General features: G+C 36.9%; 1 protein-coding gene across 4 annotated transcripts in view; it reads left to right on the top strand.

Moving 5' to 3' along the window:
• SEC24D (SEC24 homolog D, COPII coat complex component) overlaps positions 1–22,660 on the top strand; it is a 106,437-nt gene that overhangs the window by 47,425 nt on the left and 36,352 nt on the right. For all 4 annotated transcript variants that reach the window (XM_059169604.1, XM_059169593.1, XM_059169612.1 and 1 more), the window contains exons 9-10: positions 12,702–12,840; positions 16,140–16,255. In XM_059169604.1, coding sequence (XP_059025587.1) covers positions 12,702–12,840; positions 16,140–16,255 — 255 coding nt within the window. The remainder of the gene's footprint in view (positions 1–12,701; positions 12,841–16,139; positions 16,256–22,660) is intronic.

The following is a 22,660-nucleotide window of genomic DNA, read 5'->3' on the forward strand; positions in this document are numbered from 1 at the left end:
TTTTAAGTGAAAATCTTTTTCAACTTTTTTTTTTAACCCTATTTTCAAGTCTTTCCGCCAAATGGCTTTTGGCTATTTGCCCAAATCAAGTTAACTCACAATTGGTGATTTGCCATATCTCATGGAAGTGGTTTAGGAAGTGGTACAGGATTTCAGTTTTGCAAAATAAAAGGAGTTCTTTAGATGGATGGTGGTGATGTTTGCACAACAGTGTGAAGATGCTTAATGTTGTGCTTAATGAAGGTGCTTAATGTCACTGAACTGTACATTTTAAAATGTGAATTATGTCATATATATTTTATCACAATTAAAAGATAAATATATATTTTAAAAGCCACATACACACACAGAGCCTTGGCTTCCTGGAGGGTGTTGGAAGATGTCCAAGGAGACCAGTTTCCTAGAGGAGCGGCAGTGGGTACTGGTGGGCGAGCTGTCTAGACACTCTTTCTGAGTTGAAGAGGGGGCTGGTTATTGTCACATGGGAGAAACATTCCACTTACAGCATTGTTTCATTGCTTCATTTTCCAGTCACTGATGAGGTCTTCTGTGTTCCTTGGAGACTTCAGTGCCACTGTCTTAAAAATGATAAGTTCTCCAAGGAGAAAGGTCCTACAAGGAGCAGGACAGTCTCCAGGAACACTTATATGTGGGGTACCTAAGAAATATTTACATTGACAGCAGATTGGACTGGATGAATGAATATTTATTCATTCATTCATTCATTCATTCATTCTAACTTATTCCAATAAGGATTTAATTCATCAGATATTTATTGTTCACTCAAAATGTGCCACTTACTGTTCTTTCTTGGTACCTCAGATATGTCAGTGAACAAAACAGATAAAGATCTCTGCCTGCCCTCTTGGAGCTTACATTTTAATGGTGAGAGACAAGACAATAGACCTCAGACTGAGTAAATGAGGTAATATGTGGAAGAAGGAGAAAACAGAGCAGTGTTAGGGAGATGAAGGCTGCCTGGGAAGAGCGGTAGATGGCAGGTTTCAGATTAAGTAGGATAGTCCAATCAGCCTGATGGAAGGTGTCAGTTAAATGAAGGCTTGAATCTTTTTTTTTTTTTTTTTTAAACTTTTTGAGAAACCTCCATTCTGTTTTCCAGAGTGGCTATACCAGTTTGCATTCCCACTGACAGTGCAAAAGGGTTCCCTTTTCTCCACATCCTCACCAGCATCTGTTGTTTCTCGTGTAGCTGATTTTAGCCCTTCGGACAGGTGTGAGGTGGTTATCTTATTGTGGTTTTGACTTATGTTCCCTAATGATGAGTGATGTTGAGCATCTTTTCACATGTCTGTTGGCCATCTGTCTGTCTTCTTTGGAAATGAAAAACTTTTTGAGGAACCTCCATACTGTTTTCCAGAATGACTACTCCAGCTTGCATTCCCATCAGTGGTGTAAGGGAGTTCCCCTTTCTCCATGCCTCGCCACTATCTATTTTTTCCTGTGATGTTAATTTTAGCCATTCTGATAGGTATGAGATGGTATCTCACTGTAGTTTTGATTTGTATTTCCCTGATGCTGAGTGATGTTGAATCTCTTTTCATGTGTCTGTTATTCATCTGGATGTCTTTGGAAAAGTGTTCATATCTTCTACCCATTTCTTCAGTGGATTATTTGTTTTTTTTGGGGGGGGGTGTTGAGTTTGATCAGTTCTTTATAGATTTTGGATGCCAACCCTTTATCTGATACATCATTTGCAAATATCTTCTTCCACTCCATCAGCTGCCTTTTGGTTTTGTTGGTTGTTTCCTTCTTTTTGCAGAAGCTTTTTACCTTGATGAGGTCCCAATAGTTCATTTTTGCTTTTGTTTCCCTTGTTAGATATGTCAGAAGACATATGTCAGAAGACATATCTAACAAGAAGTTGCTGTGGCCAAGGTCAAAGAGGTTGCTGTCTGTGCTCTTCACCAGGATTTTGATGGTGTCCTGTCTTATATTTAGGTCTTTTATCCATTTTTGAATGTACTTTTGTGTATGGTGTAAAAAATGACCCAGTTTCATTCTTCTGCATGTCACCATCCAGTTTTCCCAACACCATTTCTTGAGACATTTTTCCCATTGGATATTCTTTCCTGCTTTGTCAAAGAAAAGTTAAAAATACAACTACCCTAGGACTCAGCAATTGCACTACTAGGTATTTGATTTGAAGGGGCATATGTTTGATATCAATAATATCCAGATTATGGAAAGAGCCCAAATGTTGATTGATGAATGGATAAAGATGAGGTATATATATATGTACAATGAGATATGAAATGAAATTTCATATAATGAAACTCAGGTGATCAAAAAGAATGAAATCTTGCCATTTGCAACAACATGAGAATGTATTATGCTAAGTGAAATAGGTCAGTCAGAGAAAGATAAATACATGACTTCACTCATATGTGGAATTTAAGAAACAAAATAGATGAACATGGGGAAGGGAAGGAAAAATAAAATGAGATAAAAACAGAGAGGGAGGCATACTGTAAGAGGCTCTTAACTATGGAGAACAAACTGAGGGTTACTGGAGGGAGATTGGTGGGTGGATGGGTTAAATGGGTGGTGGGTATTAAGGAGAGCACTCATTGGGATGAGCACTGGATGTTGAATGTACATGATCAATCACAAATTCTACTCCTGAAACCAATACCACACTGTATGTTAAATAACTTGAATTAAAGAAAAATAAAGAAAGGAAGAATTGACTCATGCATAGAGGAAAATGTTTTGAGGGTGTTTTCATGGCCATATAAAGAAGTGAGATAAATGGAGCGAAGACTCTGGTTAACTTACAATTCTGCCAGAGAGACAAAGGGAGTGTGCCTCTAGGCTTCTTATTTTTAACACTTTCGTCTTTAAAGTGTAGTATTTTACAACTTTCCTTTGAGGAACAGAAAACTGCCAATTATTTTGTTATGGAAGAAAAAAACAATTCATAGGGCTTTTAAGTCTAAAATATATTTTCATTCTCTGTGCATTCTTAGAGCAAATATGTCTTCTGCAAGTGGCCTATAATTAGACAACAAAATATAATTCTCCCTTAGGGATAAAAGATAAACTATAATAGGTCAAGGTTTAAAAGAAATGTGGGAAAATATCTCTCAACTCTAGAATTTCTCCCCTCAGAAGAAGTGTCTTACTCACAAGTTTCCAGTATCTGTTCCAGCAAGTAAAGTGATGCTCATCTTTGCACGTGTACCTGTACCTTGAAAGACTGCGTCAGCATGCCCAGTCTAAACTGACCTTTTTTGGTCTAGAACCATTACCTACCATTTATAATCTAGTCATGAACTAGGACTGCCGTTCAGGAAAACTGGTATTATGACGGGCTCTTCTCTGATACTTATTTTCTCTTTTGAAACTGTGGATGCCCTCTAACCAGAGGGAGCCCTTCTTTAGACTTTAGCATATGGTCTAACTTGACCTTTCCACTAAAAAGCCCTTCTGGCATTAGAGGCCATGGGTAGAAGGGTTACAGCTGTGTTTGCTTTAAGACACATTTGGCCATTGCAGGAAAATAGTCTCCTATTTGTGCATATTTTGGGATGAACTTAGCATATTAGGGTTTATCACAACCAGACGTAATCTTTTGTGATAGAAATACTGGCACATATCCTCAAGTTTAAACATGACTCCCTTCATTTTTTATTTTGTTGTTATTCAGACTTCTTTCGAACCAGTTTTTTTCTTCTGTCTCTCCCTCCTTGTCAGTCATGAAACAACTATTTTTTGAGAATTTATTCTGTAATGAAGGCCTTGGGGATCAGTGGTGAACCTAAAGTTTACATATGGTAATAAGGAGTTAATTTTTTTAAAAGATTTATTTATTTGAGAGAGAGCACGAGTGTGTGTGCTTGAGAGAGGGAGAGAGAACATGCAGGGGGAGGGGCAGAGGGAGAAGCAGGCTCCCTGCTGAGTGAGGAGCCTGACATGGGACTCAATCTCAGGATCCCAGTGATCATGACCTGAGCCAAAGACAGATGCTTAACTGACTGAGCCACCCAGGCATCCCGTGAGGTTTTTTTTTTTTTTTAAGTTAGAAATTTACTTTTGGACGCCTGGATGGCTCATTTAAGTGTCTAGCTCTTCATTTTGGTTCAAGTCGTGATCTCAGGGTCTTAAGACTGAGCTCCACATTGGGCTGTGTGCTGGGCGTGGAGCCTGCTTGGTATTTTCTGTCTCACCCTCTCACTCTTTCCCCCACCCTAAAAAATTTACTTTAAAAATTAGAACTAAAATATTCAAACATCTTTTGAGTTTATTTTTTAGAGTTTTATGAACTGGATAAAATATAGGAGATGAAACAAATTCTAGAAATCTCTCAGATTAATTGTAAAACATGTTAGAATTCACTAATTTAGAAGTAGGTTTCAAAACCTATGCCAAATGTACTGTTTTTCTAAAGACATCATTTATTTACTGAATGGCGAAATCTCTTAACTATCTTCTGTCAGAATTGTTACCATGTAGTATAACAACTGATTTGAGGTGTGTGTGGTTGTGTGTTTGTGTGTGTGTTAAACGTGGCCATTTGGGACGTACCTGGCTTTGAAGGCTCACCACCAGTCCAGTTTTCTTCTTTATCTCCCTTCTTATCAGCTGATTTAGGCTGCTTGCCTACTAGCTACCAACATACCTAAGCTTTTTCTCCTGTGTTACACTATTCTTACTGATTAGAATTTTTTTTCTGTCAGTCCATGAAAATATAACTCCTCATAATTGCTCATCTCTTCCTTGAAAATAGCTTTTATTGACCACCCCACCCTGTTGACCATAAGTGATTTCCTCTTTCATTAGTGCCTTTTGCTTCAGCACCTATCATGAGCGGCCATGAGATTACGGTAGTGTATTTGTGAGTACCTGATAGATATTTCGTTCATTCATTCAAAAACTGTTGACTGCCCACTCTCTCAGACATTGTGCTCTAGGAAATACAACAATAAACATGTTAGACTTGTGAGTCATGGATATGAGAATCTACTAGTGATACTGAAAAGTAAACCAGAATGGTGACTGTTGTCAGTCACAAGATAATAAGGGAACATACAGCTGACATGTCAAAGCCAGTCCTCAGGGGCCAGTTTGAGACTTGCTTCCAGTTTAGACAAGGTCTCTGCCAAATCAGTGGTTAAAGAGACACGCCTTCCCTTGTGATAGGAGAGGGAGAGAAAGGAAAATATTAAGTAGATGCTAGCAAATTAGTGGAAGAAAGTCAAAGAGTTCCTCTCTGAGGTCGTCTAGTTTTGAACAGGAAGACAAAATGATCTGCTAAGGAAATGGAAAGAGAGCTTATTTGGAGGAGCTCGCTATAGCTCCTATAGAGAGAGGAAGAGAGATGACAGGAGACATTTAATAGTTATCAGGGAGCAGTGAGGGCTTGGTTCAAATCATAGGCCATGAATAATGATGCCTTTCATTGAAATCATAGGCTTTTCTATAGGAGCAATCTGCAAAGGAGTTTTGGTACCTATAGTGCAGAGGAGGCCAATAGGTGGAGTAAATGAAGAATTCAAGAGGCAACCTGCAGTTTTACTGGAAAAGTCACTTTTCATCACTGACCTTCCATTCTTTCTGAACCCATGGATGATAATTCCCACTCCCAAGTTTGTTAGTATCTCAACATCAAAATGGTATTTTCATGTATTTAAAAGCATTTTAAACTACAAATAATACTAGGTAATAGTTATGATCTTACTATATGTTAGAATCAGTAACATTTTTCAGAATTTTCTGGGCTGAATGTATAAAATGATACAAAAACACCCCCCCATGGAAAAAAAAAAAAAAAACCCACACCCAAATGAAAAAGATCTTCAAATCCAATGTAAGCTCTAAGCCAGCTGTAAGAATAAATAGGGTACCAATGATGTTGAAGAGAAAAAAGCTGAAAATAATCTTTGAAGTGTACTCTAACAAGAGGATGCTTTTCTGGGAATATGAAAACACAAAGGTTTAGATGTACAAAGATCAACTAAAAACATCCTTAGAAAGTATAAGTATATGCTTAGAATTATTACAATGCATTGAATGTTTTTATTAACAGGTTCTGTTTCTTTTCAAAAGATGCATAAAACATTTTTTAAAGGCATTCAAAAATATTCTTTCATGCTATTTTTGTTATTTTAAAAAGTCAAACACAACACTACTGCTGTTTAGAAAATCTGTGTACAGTAAGTAGCCTATTGCCCTGTTCCCTTTCTTTCCATGGAGGCTGACTGAATGTCATATATGGCAAGGCTAAAGATAGAAAACACATACAAGCTGCTTCTTATTTCTCTTTCCTATGGAAATGTCTTTAACAAGTGCACTTGATACAGACTCTCTTTTTCATTCTAACTTCTGGGCATAATCCTCTGGAATCTAGCCCTGCTTGCTTTCCAGCATGCCTAATAGTCTGAATGTTTAACATTTTTAAAGGGTAGTTGTTCATCACAGGTTCTGGATTATCTTTTCATATACCATTTCTGTGCTTCTACTTACATCCCCCCAATTAATCCAAGTTATCAACTGACCTCTTTTTGATATAGAGCCAAAAAAAAAAAAAAATGAGCAGTACTCCAATCCCAAGAAGTAGCTGCATGACAAAATGCATTTGACAGTATGAAACTATTGCTGCTAGAGATACCTATTTATTAGTGATTTATAAGAGAATATAATTGATGTAGAATATGACCCTTTATCAAGCTGGAGGACCGTGTTTGTTACATTTCCACAGATCATCTTACATTGAAACTTTTGATCTGATTTAGGACCCACATAAGCAAAAATTTCCTCTCCCCTTTCCTGTAACTATTTAGCTCAGGTATTTCCTTCAGGCACTAAGTGAAATAGACTGTTGGTCATGTTGGGACAACTGTCTAGCCCAGGAGACTGATTACTTAATTTGACCTTTCTATTGAAGTATATAAAGGGAGAAAAAAGGGAGGAGAATTCTATTTTTAAAAGGAAAATACTTTTTTTTTTTTTTTCAAAATTAGTAAACAAATATTGAAAGACCGGGGAAAGTAGGTAGTTACAGAATTTGTGTGCGTGTATTAGAACTTCTAGAAATCTTATATAGAATTCTGATGCTGAAAAATAAGGAGGCAGGTATGGGGCAATGTGAGACAGTTTTCACCCAGCAATATCCTGGATATGGGCCAGTGTAACCTTCCTAAGTCAAGGTGTTCCTGAAGTCTTGGATTTGGCCTCTCTGTCCTGTTCCTCCCTTCATCCACACCACAATTTGTGATTTGATGTTCTAACAGGAAGGTGGATGTTTGCTTTGGAAAATAATTTCTTGGGGAGCTTGGATAGTGCAGTTGATTAAGTGTCCAACACTTGGTTTCAGCTCAGGTCGTGATCTCATGGTCAGGAGATTGAGCCCCAAGTTGGCCAAGTTGGCCATGCTTAGTGAGGAATCTGCTTAGGAATCTCTCTTTCCTTCTCCCTTCCACGGCCACACTCAGATGTGTGCACTCTCCCTCTCTCTCTCTCTCTCAAATAAATAAAAGTTTAAATTTAAAAAAAAAAGAAAAAGAAAGAATTTGTCCATCACAGTGTACTGCTGAGCACCATGAGGCAAGCTTCACTGACTTTGCTTTGTTATTTTGGCCTTTGATGCGAATGTGGCAAGTAGCAAGTGGACTCTGGCCCCTCTTACCAGGTCATCTTTATGTTGCCAGCTGCACTTTAGGGTTACATATTTTCCCACGTCAAGGGAAAATTGGTAGGGATTAGAAATTTAGAGTAACTTTTTCTTGGCTATCATATTCAGTAATTTTGACAAATTCTGTAATTTTTTTTTTTAAGATTGTATTTATTTATTTGACAGATAGAGATCACAAGTAGGCAAAGAGGCAGGCGGGGGGGGGGCAGGGCGGGAGGTGGGGTAAGCAGGCTCCCTGCAGAGCAAAGAGCCCTATGTGGGGCTTGGTCCCAGGACCCTGGGATCATGACCCAAGCTGAAGGCAGAGGCTTTGAGCCACGCAGACACCCCAAATTCTGTAATTTCTAAATTTATGCTTAAAGTAGCCTGTATTTCATGTTGTTTAATTTTTGTTTCATCCAGGATATATTTTTTTAAAGATTTCATTTATTTATTTGACAGAGAGAGATCACAAGTAGGCAGAGAGGCAGGCAGAGAGAGAGAGAGAGAGAGAGAGGAGGTAGCAGGCTTCCTCCTGAGCAGAGAGCCCGATGCTGGACTCCATCCCAGGACCCTGAGATCATGACCTGAGCCGAAGGCAGCGGCTTAACCCACTGAGCCACCCAGGCGCCCTTTTTTTTTTTTTTTTTTTTTTAAAGATTTTATTTATTTATTTGACAGAGATCACAAGTAGGCAGAGAGAGAGAGAGAGAGGAGGAAGCACATCCAGGATATTTTTAACCATTAATTTTTTTCAAGCAAAGTATAGGTTTCTTAATTTCGTTACAGTAATAGCTGGCATAAGTTTAGTTAAATGTTAGTAGAGTTACAGAAAATGAATGTGACATAATTATTACCTGCTGAGTAAATTATATAGTTCTAATTTTTAGTTGCACAGTGCCATCTACTGGATCTGTGTACAAAAACACTGTCATATTTTCTTCAGTTGTGGTGGTTTGGTTATAATCAACTTTTAATATTGAGGTGCTTTCTGATACTCATCTTTAATTTAAAAGAGAGACTATCTAGCAAGACCTGTGTATTCAAACTTTTCTTAGTTATACAGATGCCAAAACAAAGCACACACGCTACAATCATAACAGTTCTTCACTAGGGATCTATCTACATTGTACTTCATTTTCTTTGAGTATCTATTTTTGCTTTGGGGATACAATCCAATTGCCTTTTATGCTAAAGAGAACTTTTATTAATGATTATCATATATCTTTTCCTTCTATTCCTGCCTTACTCTTTTAATTGCATATTTGCATGCCTGTTTATTTAATGTCTTTTCTATCCTGACAGACTGAATGCCCCACCAAGGCGCATAATATATACTCAGCACCTATTGTACAGATGTTACAGTTACCTGAGAGAATGGCAGGAATACTTGGAAAACTGATAATATATTGATATAAGAAAATTTTAAAAATTGTAGTAATAGTATGAAGGAGTTATTGATTGATACATCTTGTTGTCTACTCCTTTTACTTGGGAAAATAACCCAGAAGTTTTTTGTTTTGTTTTTAAATCACTGATATCATTTTAACACTGCACCTCATTTCTCAGTGAGTTATATTCTTTCCTGTGGACCTGTGTTGAGCATGGTATTATACATGCACAAAAAAAGAGAGATATTTCATTCAGTTAAAGCATCTTAATTAAAATTAGTACCAATAAAGGACAAGTATACCCCCGGTAATTCAAAACTACAAGTAAAAGATTCAAATATTATCCTTCCTCTTCCTTGCTTAGCTTCCCCATCACTTCTATGTTGTATAAACTCATGCCACACAGGACCAGAACCAAGAATAGCCAGATGAAGCTTTTAGAGCCAGTCTCTCCACCCTTCACTTTTTTCGTTTAAGAGAAGAACAGAAAAGAAAGAGCAGGCAGGAATATACTAGAGGCAAAAAGATTAAAGCACATTTATAAACAAAATTATAAAATCTGAAAAATGTTAGTGAAGTAAATATATAATATACTTGGTGAGAAAAACAAACTTGGAGTTTGGGGGGAAGTAATTTGATTTTTTTAAAAAAGCTGTATACACTAAAGTTGAACTCAGAAGGAAAGTGAGATTAGCTATTTATGAGCTCATGCAGACTACTGTAGAGCAGATAAGCAGACATCTGGAGAGAGCAAAGAAATTCTCGGATAGTTTTCAGCATGGCCTGAGAGAGATGAAATAAGGCAGTGTAATTTAGAAACCCTTGTCCTGTTGCCCCAAAAGAAATGTAAACAGTTAAAAAGCTTTTAACATTCTTTACTGTCACCTCAATTGTCTGAAGACCTTACTTACCTATCCATCATCCAGTTTCGAAAAGACTGAAAATAGAAAAAAATGTATTTAACGGCCTAGATACAGTCACTATTGGAGTCCAGTTTATTACTACACATCCATTTTTGGTTCTGCAAGTTTGAATCTGCCAGGACTGGAATGCTCAGGTGTTAGTTGCCGACAGTTTCATGGTAATTTTAGGCTGGGTCTGCCTTTGGGTAAGTCATATCAGTAAAAATAAGGTTAATTTTCCTCCTATTACCTCTGCTTTGTCTGGAAAATAATGGCATCATATTTCTAAAGTCTCCCAGGGAATTGATTCTAGTCTTTGAACTCTCAAAAGGATGAGAATAGTAAAGTTGGCTGGAGTGCAGACAAATTGAAGACTTTATTCCTGGTTTAATTCTTGAAAGCATCTTCTGATCTCAGGGTAAAGCTGTAGAACAGAACAACAAAAGCATGATAGATAATTGGAGTTTTGATCTAGAAAAAGCCATCTCATTATTACATTTTTGTTATCTTTCACTTCTTACTCTAATTCTCCATTCTCCGTCCTGAGAATTTCTGATTGGGACATGCATCTTTTTGTTTGCTTTCCTTTTGTCCCTTCAGATTAATTATTATTATTACCAGCTAAAGAGGACAATCAGTCACTTGTCATTTTTTGCCTCTCAAACACACAGTTCGTATTAAGAAGTATTGTATGTGTCCATATTTCAGTATGTGTACATTTAAGTCAAACTTGTCGGGAGGGTTTTTAAAATCTTCTGTGGCTCTCAGCTTTAACCATTAGATTATATCCATTGGATTATATCAGAATTTCCTGGAAGGTAGATTTCCTTCCTTCTAGATCATTTTAACAGTGGTAGTTTATGGAAACGAGTCAGCTAATCAAAATGTTTATATAAACAAATGCCTTTAGAAACTCAAGCCTATAACTATAACCTCAAACTATAACTCTGTCATTAAAATATACTCTCTCCTGAGCTCAGTGATTTTGAGAGAGGAAAGGTGGTTCTGTATAGGTATGACAGCAACCATTACCTTTTATTCAATAATTTTGTGCCAGGCACAGGGCTCGGTACCACACATGAATCTCTCATTTAATCCCTGTCGCAATCCTACCAGTGGGGCACCAAAGCTATGCCTATGTTAGGAATCAGAAGAGACCCTATATGAGAAATCCAATTCATTTTCTGGCATCCTTGAGGCAAGAGGACAGGGAGAGGACAGTGTAAGGGAGAGGGCAGTGCAGAAATGGTAGGGAGTAGTCCTGAAATTTTTTTTTTTTAACGTTTCCCGATTCTTTTATACATTATACTAGACCTGGTTTCTGTTTTTAAGATCTTACTTATTTGACAGAGAGAGAGAGAGAACACAAGCAGGAGCAGGTGAGGGAGAAGCAGGCTCCCAGAGGAGCAGAGAGCCTGACGGGGCTAGATCCCAGGGTCCAAGGATCATGACCTGATCCAAAGGCAGACCCTTCACCAACTGAGCCACCCCGGTGTTCCTATACCAAACCTGTTGTTGTTCTTATTTTTTCTGCTGTGAGACCTCACAACTCATTTCTGAAACCTCAGTGTGCATTAGTTTTCACACTGAACATCTGGACAGGGACAAACAGTAAATCTCAGTTTTCTAAGTTGAGTAGAAAATGGCCTTCTGACCCTGGCTCATCCGCCGCCTTCCTCCTCTGCAGGTCTCCATTAAAAAGCAGTCTGGTTCATTTACATCCTTTTTTTTAAAGAAAAACTTTGTTAATATGCCAAACGCTGTAATTCTCAAGCTTTTCTAGAAATGTTATCTTTAAGGGAGATTTATATAAGCAAGAAGAATCTTTGTGGTTTTATTCTGAAAGCCAAAAGAATTGAGAAACAAGGCAGACTAATGCTGAGCTTTTTCAATTTCAAGCTATAAAATGGTTTCTGTATATGTTTATGAGGAAGAAGCAATTGAAACATTTATTTTTTCAGTTCTGGCAAAGCATGACCAGTGACTTTGAGAGTACATCTTGTCATAGGATAAAGAACGAGAAAAGGCAGAAAAGTGAACATTATTGTATATTTCTTCATAGAGTTGCATTTTTGAAGAAACATTTTGTATTTTTTGATGGGACTATCTAAACAAACTAGAGCTCTATCCAGACTAGAGCTTTTAAAATGAGACTCAATTCACTCTTTTTTTTTTTTTTTAAGATTTTATTTATTTATTTGAGAGAGAATGAGGGGGAGAGAGAGAGAGAGAGAGAGAGCACGAGAAGGAGAGGGTCAGAGGGAGAAACAGACTTCCTGCTGAGCATGGAGCCCCATGCAAAACTCGATCCCAGGACTCCATGATCATGACCTGAGCTGAAGGCAGTCACTTAACCAACTGAGCCACCCAGGCGCCCCACACTTCCTTTATTTTTTACCAATAATATTACAAACTTAGCAAAATATGTGATATAAGGTGTCCAGGACATTTTTAACATGTGCTTTATTAAATATTATTGGCATTGTTATATTTTCCTCTCTGTCTTCACATACAAATAAATCTATATATGGACATATACAAAAATATACATATATACTTGTGTCCTTATTAATGAGATAAAAATTCTTTGTTTGGGTATTTCTTTGAATTCAGAAGGTAGCAAGAGAGTCATCTTTACACTCCTGACTAACACCAAGAGTTGAGTTCCTTAATGAATGCCATTAGAAGACTTTCCAAATTACAATTATTGCACAGTATTTCTGAAGTACCTTGAAATCTTATACCCACCTATCTCATCATTTTACTTGCTTCTCATAGACTCCCCTTTATTTGGTAAATCATGGAGAGAATGGACCAGTCAGATGCAACAGGTGCAAAGCCTACATGTGCCCATTTATGCAGTTCATTGAAGGAGGAAGGAGGTATCAGTGTGGATTTTGCAACTGTGTGAACGACGGTAAGTGGTGCCAATAAATGCTCTTAGTAAAGCTCTTTATTAGTTGAAATATATTGTATTTCTTAGCTTAGGGGAAAATATATATATAAATATATTAAAGCTCTTAGTTATACCTTAGCTTTTCCTAAATACTGATACACATTCAAGAATAACTCAGAGGAATAGCACAAAGAAACAAAACAAAAACTCAGTTTTATCATCTGTAAACATGGGAAATAAAACTTTATTTTGCCTCCAAATGAGCCTTTGTGGAAGGGGATTGAGAAACAAAACTACTTGCCTACTTTGGAATTTTATAAGAAACACAGCATCTTCTGTGTAGGAAGTGGTATGCATGACTTTATGCATTTATATGAGGCTGAGAGGGGCGTGGAGGTCCCAAACAGAGAATGTTCTGGTTGGTTTCCTTCCACAGATTTTGTAAAGAAGAACTTTTATTTTATCTGTGTTTACAGATGATGAGTTTTTTTTTTTCTCTCTGTTTTTGTTTCTCTGAGTTATTACTGAATGTGAGCTCAACATTATTTAGGAAGCTCTAGTGTAACTAAGGGCTTTAACATATGTATATATCATTTTGCCCCTCAGGTATGAATGTTGGAATGTTTAAGAAGGAAAAAAATATTCTGAAGGACTTTTCCAGATTCTTTATATTTTCACTTTGATTCCAATGTGAATTGACTGATGTTGAAAAATACTGCAAACTCGTTCAAAGCAACTTACAGTCATTATATTCATAACACATCTGTGTTTTTACTTTTTGGTGCTCAATAAAGCATATACTCAGCCTAAAACATTCCCACATTCATTTACATTTCTAGAGTTTTTCTAGAACCATGTGATAATTATGAGAGCATGAACTTTCTACATGTTTTCCTCTGTTCCTTATCTTCATAGACATGCTTCTCTGCAGGTCGTTAAATCTGAAGAATGTATAGCACTCTGTCTGCCCAGGAGCCATGTTTCCTATGGCTGCTGGGTACTCCCTACTGACAAGGGAGCTAAGGCACAGCTTTCTGCCTCTGTCATTGTCATTGCATTCATGGCAACTCTGTGAGTGTTCTCTGGTGGGAGAGCTCCTTGTTTCCCTACCTCCTTATTATATAGTCCATGGTGTTGTCCAACGTAGAGTGCCGGACACTAGTATTGTGAGTCTTTCTCACCAAAATTTTGGTCAGTTCTTAAAAATGCCTTGCTGTTGAATGGAATCATTGGTTTGTAGCCTCATCTCAAAAACTGTGGTTATCTTGGAATGTCTCTCTCCTTGTTACAGCTGTGGCATCAACTCAGTGCAAATTGGGTATCCCTGTGAGACCAGATTCTGTTGGTTCTCCACCCATACATGTCTTTCTAAGGAAGATCTTATTCCTTCCTGCACCCTGGATGAAATCTGCAACCAGGTCATTAGCCAGCACTCAGTCTTGGCACCTGGATTTTAGCAGCCCTTTTACAACTCATTTCCCTATACTTTAGTTTTGTGAGGCAGAGACCACCAAGGTCACCAGCTCCTCAGTGTCTTTAGCCAAGCTCTCACCTTTCTTAGGAAGATGATCAGAAATTTATGTAGCTTTTAGATCCAGGACCTTCAGGTTGGTGTGACATTCTGGCGTCACACTTGAAGTGTCAGCTCAGAGCCCAGTTACTTCCTGGTAGAAAAAAACCATTCAGAATTCTTATATCTCTACACAATAAATTCCCTTCCCTTGGGTATTCATTCCTAGGAGGCTTCCATGTTCACTTTCCAATAAGGTTATTCATACTAGGCTCAAATATTTGTTCCTAAAAGGAGCCAGACTCCTATAGATTTATACTGATACCTGCATTCTTCATTTAATTTTAAAGAAGACAGAGGTTTATGGAAGTCGGAACCCAGCAAGCTTGGTCACATGGTTTCACTCTATTTCCCTTCACAATGTCCAGAGATTGCGCAGTGGGAAGCATGTGAGATCAAAAGGCATGAAAGAAGACAAGTGTCATTTGGCAGTGCATTATTTACCATGTGCCTTGAATTTTGTCTTATAAACATGAAAGATATTAAATGCTAATGGATGTGAAATTAATTTTAAAGGGAAAAATTTCACATGTTACATGTAGATATGTGAATGAAAATGAATTATAGTTGATACTATGTAGAGATTACCACACCTATATCCTAAATAGCCAACATAACATCACCTGCCTCGACTAAAAGTAATAAAATTGCAGGTTTAGGCCCCCATAGTTCACTTATCTTTGCTGAGACTGTCAATTTCCCACTACCATAATCTTTAAAGACATTGAATTTTCTGAATTCAGAGATCCATACGTACATATGAATGTTATAAAATATGTTGTAAAAGACATGGCCATGTTATAGTAAGAAAACAGAAAAATCAATTCTTGGTGATTGTTTTTAAGTCCCGCCTACAAAAAAAAGGTCTTGTAATTCGTGTTGGTTCCCAACTAAAAAGAAAGAATACTGAGTTGTTGGTTTTAAAAGAGAATGCATTACTTCTGTGGTTTTACAAATGAAGATGTTGCTCTTTATAAAATGCTGAAAACCAGAGCATTGCTGGTTATTCTAAGTGCTTCTGTTGTCAGTGGTTTAATAGCCAGCCCTATTAATCTCAAGGCAACAGAAGTTTGTTTTCACAGAGATACCAGGCCATATTTGTCCAAGTGTTCAGTGTGTGACTCATAAGTGTTCCTGTGCTGTTGGATGACTTCCAGGTCGTTGCCAGAACTAACCTCCTTAGACATTTGAATCAAATTAAGAGTTCTCAGCTGAGATCTTAGTGATATAGTCTTTCCCTAATACAGTAATCCTCTCCACTCTGAAGTCCAAACATTAAAAGATTACCATGCAAACTTTCCGTGGCTGAAGACATCTAAAGGATAATAAATATTGTAGTTAATAGTAGAGTCCAAATAACCAATGATTATTTCTGTTACGTATATTGAAAATTTAGGTAGTTAGTAAAGTCAGAATTCCTTTTAAAGGAGGTAATGAAATAGAATTGTATTTTCTTTGTGATAATTTAAAAACACAAGCACTTTTATCTCGTTTCTTCACAATGGTCTAAACCATAAATGTTATATGTCATCAGTAACTTGCAGGAGAGTCAAGAGGATTTTTAGAAAACCTTTGTACTTTCCACACATGCTTTTTAAATAGTGGATATTTAGAATATATTGCCTTCTAGCTTTAAAATACTTTTTCCCCCTCAACTACTTCTTTTTCTCCCATAATAAATTTTAAGAACTTATTAAGTTGTCTGTGTTACGAAAACAAAAGGTTTCCTTTCTTATTTTGTTTTTATTAGTTCCACCATTCTATTTCCAACATCTGGACCACATCGGGAGAAGGCTGGACCACTATGAGAAGCCAGAGCTATCTCTAGGATCTTATGAATATGTTGCTACTTTGGATTACTGCAGAGTAAGTGTTCCCAGGACTTCCAAGTGTTTATACGTTGATGTCAAATTCAAGTGAATAACTTTCATATGTAAAGAACTGAATCTTGATTCACAAACAAAGCATTTTGGTGGTGTCATGGGGATATAGAAATGCCTTAGACACAGATCAGGGCTTCTAGGCTGTTAACATGATTAAATTGCCAAGCTATTCAGAGCAGTGATTATTTTTAAAACTAAAAAGTGGTGCCAGAAATAGAAAACAATAATTTAATTTTTATTTTATAATAATATAATATAATTAATTTTTATTTCCCTATCAGATAAAATATTCAGAATTCTTAAAGCAACAGTTCCATATAGTGCCTCAACCTTATTTGTTTTGTCAGCAATCTCAGGAAATTTTCTCTTCCAGGGCAGATGCTCAGCCAGTATGGTCAATAGGACTAGGACAGGTTTCTCTACCTCCTTTCTGCACATCAGTTGTCACCATAATGATTTAAAGCTCTTAGAATTCTCCTTGGACTATGTGGGAGCCTGGGGTTCTGGCCTCTGGTTTCCTTGCTTTAAAATATAAGCATGAGACTCCTCCCCATAACCTTAATCTAAAAAATTAAGAAGGGTAGCTTTCCTTATAAGACCATTAACTGTTGGCCTCTATCCTATCACCCCAGCCATCTTTTCCATTGTACAAAACACTCACCACATACTCTGAACTCATCACTCCTTCTTAGAACTCCATGCTTTTAGGTAAGTTGGTTTGACCAGACTATCTTTGCATTCTCCCGCTACATCTCTATGTAATGTATGTTCTGTAACACCTGGCTGAAATTTTATTTTATGTGAGTGTATGTGCAAGTGTGCACATGAACAACTTTCTTTGGCTTCATCATAGTGAATATTTACTAAATCTCCTGTTTGTTTTTTTCACATAGAATTTGGTCTGCATATTTGTTTTAGCAATTATCCCCATGAAACTTACATCTTGTTAAGTGTTTTCCCTCTTCATAGATTTTGATATCCTTGGTGATAAGAATCTTGTCCTGGCTTTCTTTATGGCATCCACCACAGTGTCTAGTACAGGGAAGACAGTTAATCAGTAAATGAATGAATGAATGAATGAATTGACAGGTCTGTTACTATTCCCAGGACTGGCTATGTCCCTTTTCAATGTCACAGTGAGAGTGACATCATTATGGGCAACTCACAGGGCTTTAAAATTCTTTGGTGATTTGGAAATGTTTTCTTGGGTATCAGTTCAGATTTCAGCTTATATCTGAAGTACCACAGGTAGACCTGAAGGAACAGAGTCATTCTGACTGCTTTTCTTACTTCCTCTTCCAAATACAAATGCTTACTGATGCCCAGTTCTCAGAAAGCAGCCTCCGACCCACAGAATTCTATAACAGATGTTTGCAAGGGGACCAGTCCACATTATTGAGTATAAATTACAAAGAACATGTTTCCTAAGTAGAAGGTTTTTTTCAATTGATTGGATTTAATTTTTTTTTAGTTAATGTAACTTTTACATTTATTTTAGTGTTTTGTATGATTTTTCTACCACATTACATAGAGTTAGTTATTAAAGGAAATTTAATACTTTATTAATTCAAAATGTTACATTTAAATATATTTTGAGAAACATAAGAACATTTTTGGTGTAAATGCTTTATATCAAATGAAAAATTCCTGAAGTACCAACTACTTTTAGGCAGTTAATTTGTTCTTTATTGCTCATGGCTGAAGGTGAATTTGGAAGTGAGGGTCTAAGTAGACCATAAATATTCAAGTTCTAATTAAATATAATAAAGCCATTATAACTAGTGATGGAAAATTTATTGATTGATCTTTACAAGCATAGTATAAATATAACTATGCTCTCAGTTTCTAGTTCTCTGCCAAAAAGGCCATATTATCTTGATCTTATGTTTTTTTAGTAGAAACTCAGGCAGAGAGTCAAGTCTATTTCTGGGAACAAAAGTTTCAGTATCTTCAAACTCTGTTATCTGGAAATGTTCCAGATGTCTAATTGATGGGAAATTTCACACAACAGGCAACAAACCAAATAGACAAAGAAAAAAAAGTACATTTTAAAGATTTTTTTGTAAGCTTAATCTGCCTTTTATTTTTCCAAGTAAGATTTGAAATAAAAGATGGTTTAAGTATCTTCATTTTTAATTATAATTCAAAATGTAAATAAAGTATAATAATGAGTTGCCTTAGGGATTTGGACAATGAAAAAGAGCTTATTTAATTTGTACATGTGTTTTTAACACCATGCAAATTTAGAAATACAAAATTACATTTTCTCCTACTCATTTTAGTTTGTCTCGATACCAATTTTATATAATAAAATTAACATCGATATTTACTATGTGTGATGCTTTTTATGTGTTGTATCATTTAGTTCTCAAGTGAACCCATGTGGTCAATACCACCATTACATGGGGAAACTGAGGCCCAGAGAGCTTAAGTGCCACCCTCAAATCACACACCTAGGAAGTGCTGGAGCCAGACTGAGTTGGCGTGACCATAGAACCCCTATTCTTTATCAATATACTGTGGATATGTAGGCAATTATTTAGAAAATCACCATGGGGTTCCCCTGGAAAAAAATACCCCAACTCTGTCATATAACAGGGAGTTTTTCACTTAGAAGTTTACAGACTATACCTACACTCAAAGTGTACCTGAAATGTAAAACCCCATTCCAAGCCAGCCTTTTTTTTTTTTCTAAATAAAAATATCTCTCCACTTAATTTTAATTCACTGTGACATTTAATGGATACCTAAAATGCCCAAGACACTTGGTTATATGCTGTGAGGGATATCAAAACTAGCAAGATAATGATCTTGATTTCAAGATAATTCCTATGTCCAGACCCAATAAGTATATAATTATGATATAAACCCAAATATGATAAATGCCATATAAGTCCAATAATCCTAGTGCCATAAGGAAATCGACAAATGATGATGTATAGTTTGGAGGATCAGGAAAGGCTTCAAAGAGTAAGTGACTTTTGAGCTGGTCATACTATGAACAGAGTTTGGACATGTGGAAAGGGAAGGGAAAACAAAACAGTGAGTAGAAGCAGAGGATTTGCAACTTTGCTTTCTTTAGGGACTAGGCGGGTATAGTAGATGAGTGACATATATGGAGTAAGTATAGGAATTAGGATAATTGGAGAGGATATTCCCTTTCCCCCAAAACACATTCATATTCAAATATTTTTTAAAAAACACTGTGCCAGACAAAATACTTTTCTGGCCAAATTCTTGGCCCAGGCCCACTAAACTGTGACTTCTGGGTAGGAAATGTTTTGAAAATGGCAAACATTTAAATTAGTTGAAGGAATGTGTATTGGGGAATAATGGGAAGTAAAGCTGGGAAATTGTCTTGAGATATAGACTAACCACTGGATTTGGCATCATACCTTTGATCCCCTGGTTTTTATACATGTTTGTTAAATGAGTATTATGGGGAGTTGTAAATGCCAGGCCATTGAGGAATTTGTTAATTCAGTAGGTGATGAGGACCATTAAAGGTAAAGAGGGAGTTGTTTCCTTAATCCAGTCATCCATCCAACCACACATTTATTCACTCAGTCAGCAGACCTGAGCACTCTTTTGTGTCAGCAGAACTGAGCACTCTGTGCTTGACTCTGAGGACTCTCAGTAAACATTCTGTCTTCAGCGGCATTAGCATTGTGATCTGCATTGTGTCTTTGGACCGTTTATTCTGACAGCAGTCTGTGTAATGAGAAGAAAGAGGTTGGAGGCAGGGGGATATTAGAAGTTAATGCACTAGTCCAACAAGAGAAACTGAAGGGAGTATAGCAATTCCTCAAAAATTTAGAAATAGAATGACCCAAAATAAATATACCCAAAATAATTCAAAGCAGAGTCTCAGAGAGGTATTTGCACACTCATGTTCATAGCAGCGTTATCAAAATAGCCAAAAGGTGGAAGTAACACAAGAGTCCACACATGGATAAATGGATAAACAAAATGTGGTATATACATACGTGGAATATTATTCAGCCTTAAGAGGAAAGAAATTTAGACAATGTTAAACATGATAGAACTTATGCTAAGTGAAATAAGGCAGTCGCATAAAAGACAAATACAATGATTTTACTTTTCTGAAGTACCTAGAGTTGTCGAATTCATGGAGATAAGAATGTAGAAATGGGGAATGGTGGTTGCCAGACTCGGGAGAAAGAGAGGAATGGCAAGTCATTGTTTAATGGTCACAAAGTTTCAGTCTTTTTTTTTTTTCTTTCTTTCTTTCTTTCTTTCTTTCTTTCTTCCTTCCTTCCTTCCTTCCTTCCTTCCTTCCTTCCTTTCTTTCTTTCTTTCTTTCTTTTTCTTTTTAAAGATTTTATTTATCTATTTGTCACATTTAAAGATTTTATTTATTTATTTGTCACAGGGAGATCACAAGTAGGCAGAGAGGCAGCCAGAGAGAGAGGGGGAAGCAGGCTCCCTGCTAAGCAGAGAGCCTGATGCGGGGCTTGATCCCAGGACCCTGAGACCATGACCTGAGCCAAAGGCAGAGGCTTAACCTACTGAGTCACCCAGGCGCCCCCAAAGTTTCAGTCTTAAAAGAGAAGGTGTTCTGGAGATGGATATTGGTGATGGTTGCCCAACAGTGTGAATGTACTTAATACCACTGAACTATGCACTTAAAAATAGTTAAGGTGTTAAGTTTTATGTCTATTTTACCACAGTTAGAAATGATTTTGGAAATGAGTTTCTAAATTTGGGTGCTGGAACCATAAGGGCTTCACAGTTAACTGCTGGTGGATGGTTAAGAAAGGTGGACAATTCCATGGAGAAAATGAGATTTGAAACTCAGATTATTTTTGAGGATCATGCTTTCTCTAAGTTCCTTATAGAGAAGGCCAGTGCAGTGGGATAAATCTTGTCTTATCTGCTAAAATTTGGAGTGAAGATCCTGGCAGGCCCTTTATGTGGAGGTGTGCTATAGTTAAATAGAATGCTGGTCGGGAGCTCAGAAAAGACACCAGGATGAGAAAGAATGTGAGGAGTCACCTCTAAAGAGGCACTGGTTAAAAATGTGTAAATGAGGTTTCTGTGATGGACCATGTGGTAAGAAAAGAGAAGAGAATGTCCTTTGGAGAAAGATAAGAAAATGAAAACAGAAGCAGCAGTCAGAAAAGTGGGAGAGGAAATGACACCACAGTGCCTTGACAACTAAAAAAGTGAAGGTGGTCTGCCATGCCTAAAATTGGAGAGATAAAAAAGATTTAGGATGAGGGCTGGATTTTACTTAAAGTCCCTCATTTGCAGTCAGGAGGTCTGTGACCCTTAACAGAGTGGTTTTGGTAAGGTGTCATGGAAAACCAGGTTTTTGTAAAATTCATACCTGTTAGGCTTGGCTGGACAAAGCAAGTTGGGTTGAAAGAGTGGAGTAATTAATTCAAGCAGCCAGTAATGAAGTCATTAGATTCTTCTAGGCATGAGATGACAAACTTCTGGATGGTTAAGAATAGGAACCAGATAAAACATGTGAAAGAATCATTTCAAAAGGATAATCAGTGGGACTCAGTGATAGAAAGAAAAGGAATAGTCAGATCTAATTTCATGTTTTTAAGCCTTTGAGTTGGTGTGTAGTGATGTTATTGATAGGGATGTTGGAAGAGAATGTCATTTAGAGGAATGAGGAATTGGTTTCTGTGCATAGGAAACTAGTTACAGTGAAGGAAGCATTCCATGGAGATGTGCGTGTTGGATTTATGGAAACTATTCACTGGGGGAACTGGTAATGCTGAACTTGAGAGAGAACACAAGAATAATAAGGCACATTTGGGTTGGTCAAAAAGAGGCTTTGGGTTAACTAATGAAAATGATAGTTATTTTTATTTGCTATAAATCAATGCAAGTCTATGTTATAAATTAGGTGGGAATCAGGAATGATTTGCAAAAAAAAGGAAAAAAAAGAAGAAGAAGAAGATGAAGCTAGATGGACGGCAGTAGAGTTCCTTCTTTTCTCTGTTGGTCTGATCTTGAATGTAGCAAAGCAATGAAGCATTTACGTTGAAGATTTTTAAGTCCTGCAGTTCTTTTATTTCAAATGACAGACTTTTTTAGAACAGTGTATATCTAGCCTTATAGTGGATATAGAATGAATTAGTAAGATAATTTGGAGACATTATCATCTAATTTTGTAAGTAAAATACAATTTTATTCTAGAATATTTTTGTGATTAATCGTGAAGTTAAAAATTGAATTAACCTGAACTCTTGTTTTAGTTTGAGTCACTGAGTTTGCCTGAGGTTCTTTTTTCTAAATATTTTGTTAGACCCAACTGAAGATTCACTTCCTAAGAGCTCTTTGAACCCCAGCCAGTGAAGGGACCAACAGATACAAAACATTTATATAACAGCTGCCTTATGTTATGGTG

The sequence above is a fragment of the Mustela lutreola genome, chromosome 1 (genome assembly GCF_030435805.1).
Source record: "Mustela lutreola isolate mMusLut2 chromosome 1, mMusLut2.pri, whole genome shotgun sequence".
Lineage (NCBI taxonomy): Eukaryota > Metazoa > Chordata > Mammalia > Carnivora > Mustelidae > Mustela > Mustela lutreola.